This window comes from Necator americanus, chromosome III, assembly GCF_031761385.1.
Source record: "Necator americanus strain Aroian chromosome III, whole genome shotgun sequence".
NCBI lineage: Eukaryota > Metazoa > Nematoda > Chromadorea > Rhabditida > Ancylostomatidae > Necator > Necator americanus.
This window is the reverse complement of record NC_087373.1, coordinates 37,283,198-37,294,021: the sequence shown is the minus strand read 5'-3', so window position 1 is coordinate 37,294,021 and position 10,824 is coordinate 37,283,198. Positions and strand designations below refer to the sequence as shown.

Here is a 10,824-nt window from a genome sequence, read left to right as displayed (position 1 = left end):
CTTTTCGAAACATCTTCTAAGAAAAAGACTAACAATTTCTTTTCTTTTCAAGTTTCTGGAAATATCATAAACTACGTAACTGATCCTAGCCAGTTACAGCCTACTACTCGTCCTATAATCCACATTACTTAAACGCTTGGATTTACGTTTAACGCCGACAAAGTGCAAGGACTATAAGTGCCAATAACGGGTGTTATTTAAGGCTACGCGACAGGGACATCTACGAGATACACACACGTACACACACGCACGTACACACAAAGTTGCAAAAAGTAGGTCGGGACGACGTCGGTACGAACGAGCGCCACTTTGAGAGAAGACACTCTCACATTCAGCACCGATGCACCCCACCTCTAATAGTTCGATCCACTGAGAAAACTGTTACAGCTCTCCTATACAGCTTGACTGGCGATTAATCTCACTCTCGAGAAAATTTGGGTTATGCTTGAAAGACATCAGAGGTCATCGATACTCGTTACAAAGTCTCGTATGTATGAATCATTTATTTAGAAAAAAGAAAGCGGAGAAAAATTACAGTGACAAGACACAAAGTCCACGATATGTCTTCGTTTATGTTTCTGACCGAATATGTATCTTTGATACAACAAAAAGAGAGATAAAATAGAGAAAAGATAATTAGAGAAATACTAAAAGAGAGTGATAAGAATGTCAGGGAAAAGGGACCGCAACGAGACAAGATGATTAGATATGGGAACCTCTCAGTAACAGAACTGTAGGAAAAAACTAAACCTACAAATAACTTGTAAAAAAACGTTCAAAGAAAGAAAACCAAAGGTCACAGGACAAATTCGAACCAAAAATCCGAACCATTGTTCAGAACCTGATCACGTAGATCACCTCAAGAAAAGAGTGATCCACTTGCGTAGGTTTCGAACTTCAAATAGCTATGTCAGCTCAGAAAACAACAAAAAAGAAATAACACATAAAGTCAATCAAAAAACCCAGCGTAACGAGCCTTAAAGAACTATACAGACCTTTAGTTAATGCCGATGATTTTTTTTTTGAGAAAAGTGAAAAGAAAACTTGTAAAAATAGAATAAGAAGCGCAACAAAGTGATAAACTTCAGAAGAGCAAATTCTTTCGAAAAAAAAGTCTGATAATAGAATTTCTAGAAACAAAAGAAAATTTCTAGAAATTTTCTCGAAATAAGTGGCTAGGGAAAACGAGAGTTGTGAAAAAAAACAAACGGATTTAGAACCAAATTTTGAAAAACCAATTTTTTGGGTCCACCCACTCAATAAGCGATTTAGGACCGTATTTTCACTAATGTTCTCAGCAATTAGTTGTCGAACCCAATGCGATGTTCTCAACCTTCCCCCCCCCCCCATCGAGTTCCAAACAAAAAATATGGTAATTCCACAATCCAACCTCTTTTAATTAGTTAGAAGGCATTCAGAGTTGTTTACTCGGACCAATTCTATTGCACGTATGGAACGGCTCTGCGTGTACAGAAGCCGTGCCGATAAGGATACACATAAGCTCATTGGCAGAAAAACTGGTTAACGGGCAGATGGGGAAAATTCGTAAATGACCAGTCGCGATGCCGTGATGCGGATGGCCATTTTCACAGCAGCAGCACCAGCATCGACAACAACAACAACAAGAACAACAACAGCGACAGCAGCGGTAACAGCGCCGAGATGACGAGAGATAGTGCAAAAGTCCGGTAGAGTGACAAAGAGTGCGAAGAAAGGAGATGTCCCGCCGCCGCCAACACCTGAACTTCACGATGCGGCGGCCCAGCGGCAATTAGGTCAACGTCGCTGGAAACGAGGCATGTCGAGGTGGTGGGGGCGATTGCTCAGTTCAGCCAGCCAGCTGGTATGGCGCAGCGCCCACTACGTACGTACACCGACGTACCACTACTACCACGTACGCACTTGACCTATTCCGTAACATCTGTGAACAAGAAAAGTGAAATTGGCGCGAAAGTCGATTCATAGGTCAGAGCGTCGGCGCTCACCTCAAATTTCCCTGCGATTCGTTTAGGTAGTCGAGACGAGCGTGATTAGGATGCTAGGGATGGAAAAGGGCGGTGATAGGGATGGTCATCTCGATCAAGGCTAGCATCCACGAGTTGAATATCACCTGTGCGGAGCAATCCCCTCTAGGCACCTCAATGATAGGTCAATTCGCCGAATGGCCATTTTTTTCTAAAATGTTTTCACCTCATCTCTTGGATAGATATCACCGGATCTTCGAAGGACTGATTAATCCTGATAACCCGCATCAGTAACGTTAAAGAAGAAACTAACAAGACTGGGTCATTTCGAGGTGGGCGGAGTCATAATGGCACTGTGCCATGAGAACGGTTTCACCCAATGGCATTGACCGTAGACTCCGCCCTCCAGTTCCACCAGGGCTTTCGCCATTCATGATATGATGTCATTCACGGTTGCTCGATTTCCGAAAAGCATCATTATTACTATATCTTCTTGAATTCACAACTGTTATAATTCTTTTTGGAATCATTCTCGAAACGCTTCCAGAAACTTCTGGTGTCTCTCCTGAATTGCAAGTCATATCCTTTTCTAGTCATCGCACCATAATTATCTCTGCACCGAGTATCTCAGCATTTTGCATCAACGCGAACAAGTTTTCGATTTCTTCATCATAAGATTCTCACAAGATTGACCATGCACTACATTTCTCTTCAATCAAACCCATTATCCTTAACGGAGTCATCTCGAACGAACACTTCGATGTGGCGCCAAAAGAAAACATCAATGTAACTCTAGTCTAGTGGTGCTGTCTGAGGACAAGATTCTTGAAAAAATCCGTTGTTTTTCAGACACGACGCGCGGTGCCTCCTCACAAAAACTAACCCCCTTGTTGTCAAGCAAATTTCAACATAACAAGCAGAGATCCTCAAGTGAAAGTTGCCTCGACACATCTCTCGTGTACTTAAGAGTGATCGACGTCCGCCGCCGATGCTGTATCGGCGAGAGAGGAAGGCCGTTGAGAGTCCGAATGGGGCGAGAACCAGGTCACGAACGTGGAATGTTGCATTATGAAGACAATGCTATATATACTATTGTTGATTTGTGGGAGTTCTAAAGAAATTTTCCTTCACGTTTTCAAATCCTGAACGTTACGGGGGCACGTCTAGATGTTCCCAGAATCAAAATTCGAGAAGAGTGAAAAAAAAACTAGACTCATGTTTTAGAGGTAGACGAAAAACGTGAAATTTTGTTTTCTCTTGAGAAAAACAAAAATTTCCCTTCATTTCTTTTCGCTTGAAATGCCTTACTAAGAGAACCAAAGTACGATTAGTAGAAAAAAAAAACACCCTTATGTTTGCTTGACTTTTTCACTAACAACTACTTTCTTTCGAAAAAAATCTTTATTTTCATGCTGTTTTTCTGAAATTTCATTTTTTCGTCCGCTCTTTGGGTGCTAAGACAATGTTTCCAGATATTTGGATCACTATGTCCTAGTTACTATCGAAAGGGAAATGTTCACTGTGCACTTTTTGTTAAAACTACGTTTCACCACACACACACACGTAACAAGACGCGTAATGCTCGTAAAAATTCGCTTACAATCGTTCTTTGATGCGTTTATTGCCACTTTATTGTTTCGCTCAATTAATGTTCTAATTAAAGGATGACCAATCACACGACCCTACTTCTGCATCTTGTTTAGTTCTAGATTGAGGCGCCCTCCTGTCTGGTCACTTCGATGCCTTCGTGAAGGTTGCATATTTTCACTGTGTCAAGGTAGATTGTATCCGTTCTTGCACCCGCATTGCAATAGTATCCTTATTTTTCTCAAGTGGAAGTCATACTTATCAAATTTAAGATGAAATGAATTGCTAAGGTCGTCTTAGTGTCCTTAAAAGACTGCTGGCTAAGAACAACTCGTTGAAAAAACCTTTCCATGGACTCTTCCAAGGTGGAATGGAGATGAGCAAACAAAAGTCAAGGTTGATGGTCTAGATGCATTGATCCTAAAGAGTAAATGGTAGATATTAGGAGTAAGAGGTTGCCGCAGGGCTTAAAGAAGTAGAAGGAGACGGAGACAAAAAAAAAGAGAAAATTTTGTCTTTCGACTTTCGAGTGACCAAAAAATGCTTGCCTGGAATTTCATTCCCGTGATCTGAACCCAAGAATGAACATGAAATTTGTGTGAACCTCTGGAAACTCCGCCCATGTCCCACCAATCTCTCCAGAATTTGACCTAGAACGACCCCGCTCACTCGTTTCAAAGTACGCTGCTCCCATACGCATCGGTGAATGTATAACGGCCACCATCGCGACTTTTTGTACGAGTTTTTCGCTGCGCCACAGCTTCAGTATTGTCCCGACTTCTACAAGTTTTGTGTAGTCGAATAAATCGCGTAGCGGCAACGGGAGCGGTAGCCAGCAATCATCATCGTCACCACCACCACCGCCACCACCACCACAGCATCAGCATGAAACTCGAACAAATAAACTTAATCAGTCAAGATGCACGAGAATGCGGCGAATTTGATTACAACCGAACGACCGTACCCGATCATCAACTATATAATAGACGAGACTGCAACGAGGAATGTAGCTACCGATGTTGCCCTTCACACGGATGCGGAACTCGTCCAAATGAGGACAAGTGAAACGACGGACTCAGTGTTGGCCGAAAAACTTCTGCCGCAATTCACTCGGGAGCCGCTGACCAGCTAATGGAAATCGGTTGTAGATGAGGAGTAGTCCAATTTCTCGTCTTGTACCGCTTGAAAGTTCATTATACGCGAGACTGTAGACAGGAAACTTTGTACGGAAGTACGAGATGGTACGGTTTTAACACTCTCCGTCCTGGATATATGTAATATGGTACAGATTACAGATCAAAATACACTTCATACAAGCCATTTTATTCGGAAACAACGACCAGATACGTTCTTCAGATAAGAACCGGAATCATAGTCATTGAATACTGTAGGAAAAATGTCCTTCTCCTATTACTGTACTAGAGTTTATGTAAGCAAATAAAGATAGCCGGGCATACCTGGTACAGTTCTTTGAGGAAATTGGTTGCGAACGAAAAAAAAAATCCATCTTCTGGTATCGTAGGCCGAAAGAAGCAGGCGATTGAGTGTTAACAAAAATAGGATGTTAAGATTGGTTTCCATGCTCGGTTACGCGTGGTTAGACGGGGCCCCATGACTGCTGATTTAGCCAGCCCTCAGGTCCTAAGTGGAATAGGTCTTGTGGATATTCATGAGCAATAAACATGATTCAATGGTGATTTTTCCATCTACGGAAGTTCCAGGTGAAAATTTGACCCAAAAAATTTCAAATACCTAATAATCTATATCTATTAGTAATCTACTCATCTTGATCTAGGAAAAAGGCGATTATTATCGATAATTATGCCAAAAATAAAGATTCATTGAGAATTCTTTGACCCTGGAATTTTCAGGTGAAAATTTGACCCCAGAAAACGTAAATATTCAATGAAATAGAAGAGAAATGAAGCTATGTAGCATCAATTAGGAAAAGGACGCAGAGGATCCGGCAATGCTATTTGAGTTATCTTCAATTTTTGTACAGTAGATGCTTCAAATTTCAGAAAAAATTCCTAAATATGAAATGGAAGAGGAGTCTTTTTTTCCGGAATCGGAATTTTCATGTGAATTATAACCATACAGTGTAGAAACCCAGTAGATGAAGAGATAATTTCTGAATTACCTTGCGTTTTTAGACGCGTGACGCTTCAAAAGTGATCCAGAATACCTGAATATCCTATGAAATAGAAGAGAAATCAGGCGAACCAGCAACCGATTTCCTACTCATCAACGTCTTCGAAACTTTTCCTGACCACTAAGTCTTGCTGTCTTCTGTTCTAAACAACTCTAAATTGAAAGGTGGTCCAGTTTTGCGCATCGTCCACGCAAAGCTGGTTACAAGTTTTCTTCTCTCCGAATCCTAACACACCACCACCACCACCGTCACTACCATCGCCATCACTGCACACACACACACACACACACGCACACACACCTATACACATACACACACACACACACACTAATTACACCTGTTTCAATAGGTGCGCGAAAGACGTGGAGGATAAAAACTCGCGTGCGCGCGCGACACCAACACACACACCAACGAGCTCTATTCGGACGTTACTCATTCTCAAGATGAGCTGAAAAAAGTGTCCGGTCAGGTACGCGTCAAGTATGACAAGCTGGATGACCGTCAATGCGAAGGAGGTAAAATAGCAGTCTCCGGGACCGGATACAACGAAAAAAAAAAACGAAGAACTGCTTTTCCATAGGGGGCAGTTCGTGATGCTGAGTCTTTCTTAGAAATTTCCAGACATGGTTGGATAGAAGGGAATTGTTCACGTCAAATTAGACATTGAAGTGTAGATTGAGTTGCGAAGATTTCATAGAGAAAATTTCGAAAGAGAATTCTAATAAAATTCTTTAAAAATTATCGAAGAAAAAACTACGTCCATCAGATCAGTTTGTTCCTGAAATTCAGGTGAATTCCGTTCATATTCAACAGTGCCTTGCTTAAAAAGCGATAGTATTCACTTTTTCTACTTTTCAAATGAGTAAAAACATGTGTTACGTAAGGAAAGATTCAAAAAGTCATTGATGACAATAGAAGAAAATTGTTGTTAACCACATCAAAATTCCTAGGAGAATAAAGTATTTTACTACGAAAGAGAAAAGGAAGAAAGGTGAGGAAGGTAGGAGCAGAGGCAAAAGAAAAACGAAAAAAAACGTATTCGGGCTCTGTTTGATGAGACAAAGTACAGGTTGATAAAGTGAAAAAGAGGTTTGAAAACTTTTAACGTTTCTTATGAGTTGTTCTCAGATTTAAAAATAATAGAGTTTTAAGTGAGATTTAAAAATGCTAGAGTTCAAGTAGTAATTGTCCAATTTCAACGTCTCTAACGGATAAACTAAATAAGGTGTGGTGAAATCAGTGGACCACATAATTTATTGTTTAACAAGTGAGAAGAAGAGTAATTAGCTATTGTTCTAAAAAAGAACATATATTTTATTTTAAGAATTTTTAAGAAGGTGAGCAGATGGGGGAGACGTCAACCACTCGAATACATATGAAAAAACCGAACTTCATTCCACCAATCTACCGTACCACCATAATAAAGACTCATGATTTTCCCACGGTTTTAAAAAGAACCATTTAATAAATTCTCATCAACCTCTTGATCACGAGACCTCTTGATCTCACTTCATATTTATATTTCCTAATATTTCTGTGTTCATTTTGGAGCAGAAAGGATTGGGGATATAAGGAGACATATGCACCCTGATTCAAGTTGATTTTTTCGCTGTGCAGTACGCGCAGTCTTGGCCCCTAGACCACGGAAAAAAGTGGAATCCTTCATAGTGTGCGAAATAATTCAGAAAAGCTGAACATAAACAGTTTATTCCCGTAAAGTGCACAGAAACAGCGAAGTTGGTTCTAAAGCTTACCCAAGCTTGTTACTGTATACTACCGTACCTTGGCAGCAATACGCACAGAAACAGGTAACGACGGTGATGCGATGCAACTGAGAAGCAGATCTCGTCTGCAAAGCGACGACCTCAAGCCGATGAGCGCTGCGCAAATGATAAATTAGCATAACTCGTTGTTACATATCAGATAGCTTGCGCTTTTTCTAGCCAAGTCAATTTCAACGCACACAACGAACATTACCAAAGGAGCAGGTTCTGCGCAGGACCCGCCGGCGAGTGATTTCTCAAGCGTGAAATGCAAGTCGCCATGACGTCAAATGATTAATATTCGTCTCAGAGAAAGACATAAAATCTAACATCTAGAACGTTGCAAATTCTGTTTTTTTTTTCTACAAGAAAAAAAAGAACACTGTACTGCTTAAAAGCAGCACACCACGAATCTGAGATGGTGCGGATTTCAGGTGTAGTATTCGTATACGGGATCGTAGATTACTGAGAGAAGGGTGATTTCGTCTATTTCTTCCTAACTGCCGTAGAAAACTGCCCGGAAGATACGGCTTCGAGCGTTCCGGCGCCCTATTTTCTACATGGAGTTTGATTGGAGCGCGCCAGCCTTCTGCACGCGCCGCATCTTCCGGACCGTTTTTTACGGCAATTAGGAAGAAATGGACTGAATCGCACCCCTCTCCATAATCTACTATCCTGTATACGAATACTCCACCTGAAATCTGAGACCACCTCAGATCCGTGGGGTGATGCCTTTAAGTATCATCAGATAGATTGTTCCGTAATCACTCCACAGAAAAAAGCACAACTAGGAAATTAACACGGAAAGACTTCAGAAAAAGAATTTATAAAATAGCAGCTGAGAGCCAGAAATTCTTTCGGGGCGCCACGTTACATTTTTCTTCCTTGTTGTTTTCTGCTGCATTTCTGGATCTATTGATAGCATCTCTTTTTTTTTGCTGCCAACGAGTTTTTTTCTCCTTTTTTGCTTCTGTCAGCTCCCATTCTTTCGGAAGCATTATCACGTATGTATGTGAAGACACAAATAGTGAAAAGACTAATAAGTTAGTCACTGGGTGAAGTAAGTGCTCTAATAAAAATGGTAAGTGAATCTTAGGAAAGAACGAATTTTCATGCGTTGTTTGACCTACCCCAAAAACAAATTAGTACCTCAAACACATGTTTTACAATTAGAAACTCTCTTAGCCATGTAGAAACTGAAAATTATGAGCTATGATAAAAAAAATTACGAGAAGTTAAACTCCAGTGAAGTAATTTTTTTTTGAAATTTCAAGGAGAGTAAACGAGCACATAAATAGTACATAACTGTACGACAGCAGGATAATAGTGGCGAGTAATTACTGCGAAGTTAAAAAAGTATGTACCTGGACGAAAATAAATTACGGAACGGAGCTATATAACTCGCGTACTTCAAACAACTGACGATGAAACGAACGAAGGAAAAAAATCGGCGATGAACAACAAAGTGCAAGAAAGCGAGAAAACCCACTCACTACTGGAATGTAAAGTCGAGGATTCAACTAGCAGAACAATACGCGGAAATTACGCCATAAAAAAGTAGTGAAAGCCGAATTTTGACAAGAAAATAAGGAAGAAATTCTTAGGAAAATCTAACATCACATAAAAGAAATCGCACAAAAGCGAAATGAATCAAATTTGGATATTTAAAATGAGCAGGGTCAATTAATTAGCCATTTCCTTACCTAAAACCTATTAATCATCAATTAATTTACCTAGTAGTTTTTCTCGATCAGTTTATTTGTAAACATTACCACTGAAGTATAAATACCAAGTCATACATATGTTATGAGTCATGTTATACGCATGCTTTCGACTTTTCGAATGTTCGAATTCTCAACTCTGATTAATCGATTCTTCCACCACGCAACAAAAAAGCAGAACGGCTGAGCAGCGAAGATTCCGAACTGTTCGAATATACACTATAAATTGCGTTTAACTTAGCAAAATAATTCCAAAAAATTTTTGAATTTTAAACTTGCTTTAATCCCGTATTTCCATAAAAATTCTCACAAATTAATGTTTCAGGTGAGGAAAATGCTCATTCAGTCTCTGTTTAGAGCGTTTCCTCAGGAATGCTCCGTGATTTTAGCCTTACTTCTCAGAAAAAATTCTTGGACAAATTTTTGCAGCATAGATCATTTTTTTCCACAAAACAAAATGCATGAATACACCTCTACAACAATTTTTAGAAATATTATTAAATAAAAAATACATATGCATACATAAAATGCCTGGATATTCCTGAAATTTAAAAAGTCCTCATTTCTTGAAGCCTCGCGCACCGTCAACATAAATATGTACAGTTCCCAACCCCGAGGAACAAAGAACTTGGAAGTTCGCGTGAATATTTTTAAGTGCTGAGATCACTTCATCAAATACTGGAGAATTTTCTGATTTTTGCAGACGAGGACTCGTATGTAGAAAGAAGGAAAATTCATGAAGAAACTGTTGTGTGGCACTGTTCTGTTGTTCAGAACCTAAATTCAGGGGAAAAAAGACAAAACCACATTTGGAAAAATTCCCAAGTTAAGAACGTTCGCAGAAAGAAGTAAATAACTGAAGTAAACCCATTTCGACAGATCATGACCAGTTCAATAATGCGTGGCGGCTTTTCATCTTCAAACCACCTAAGAAAATCCAGCAACAAAGTGACAGGAAAATCAGATCGACGAGGTTTTATCGTATCCTTTAAGAAAAAAAAAGAAAGAGATCAGGTTCTAAAGTAGGAATGACAAAAAAACTAAAAGTTGTTGTTGTCGTCTCGTCGTCGTTTTGTGATGTGCATAGTGTCTCATTCACCATGAGATATTTACTTGAAAATGCATAGTGCGCTAGCACGCAATATACTCGATGTTATAAAATCGAGAGCGACGATGCCGAAAAGCAACGTAGGAATTCGAGCAGAGATCGAAGAAGGTGGAAGACGGAGAGTGTGGTGACTTGGAGAGTTCTTATTCCGAACAACAACTGAAAGAGAAAGAAAATTATGCTACACGTGAGCAATAAACACATCAAGCACGTGTCATAAGACTTTTTTCTCTGAAGCTGCTCAAGTGCAAATTTTTAACTGTCAGAGTGGAGCAATAGCAATAATGTTGTGAAAAAGTCCGTTAAAACACCGGTTCTAGCATTGTTCTGACATCGAACACGAATTGAAATGGAGACATTTACTTGGAGCTAACTATCAGTTTACGACGACCAGAGTTTACTGGCAAGTGATTCACGTTGACGTGCTGATGGGAGCCGTGGTGGAAAAAGTGCAATGTCTTAATTAGAAAGTTGCGCATTCAGCGTTCAAAGAAAGGAAGTAAAGTATGTTGCACATGACTTACATTCG

General features: G+C 39.9%; 2 protein-coding genes across 2 annotated transcripts; one reads left to right on the top strand and one right to left on the bottom strand.

Moving 5' to 3' along the window:
- Positions 1 to 1,521: 1,521 nt before the first annotated feature.
- Positions 1,522 to 2,398, bottom strand: RB195_012180 (uncharacterized protein; the record flags this gene model as incomplete). Its single annotated transcript, XM_064193925.1, has 2 exons — positions 1,522 to 1,739; positions 2,278 to 2,398. 2 exons carry the CDS (start codon positions 2,396 to 2,398, stop codon positions 1,522 to 1,524), a joined length of 339 nt encoding a protein of 112 aa, XP_064051508.1.
- A 2,072-nt stretch (positions 2,399 to 4,470) lies between these two features.
- On the top strand, positions 4,471 to 4,683 carry RB195_012179 (uncharacterized protein; the record flags this gene model as incomplete). Its single annotated transcript, XM_064193924.1, has 1 exon — positions 4,471 to 4,683. The coding sequence occupies one exon, from the start codon at positions 4,471 to 4,473 to the stop codon at positions 4,681 to 4,683; it is 213 nt and encodes a 70-aa protein (XP_064051507.1).
- Positions 4,684 to 10,824: the final 6,141 nt, after the last annotated feature.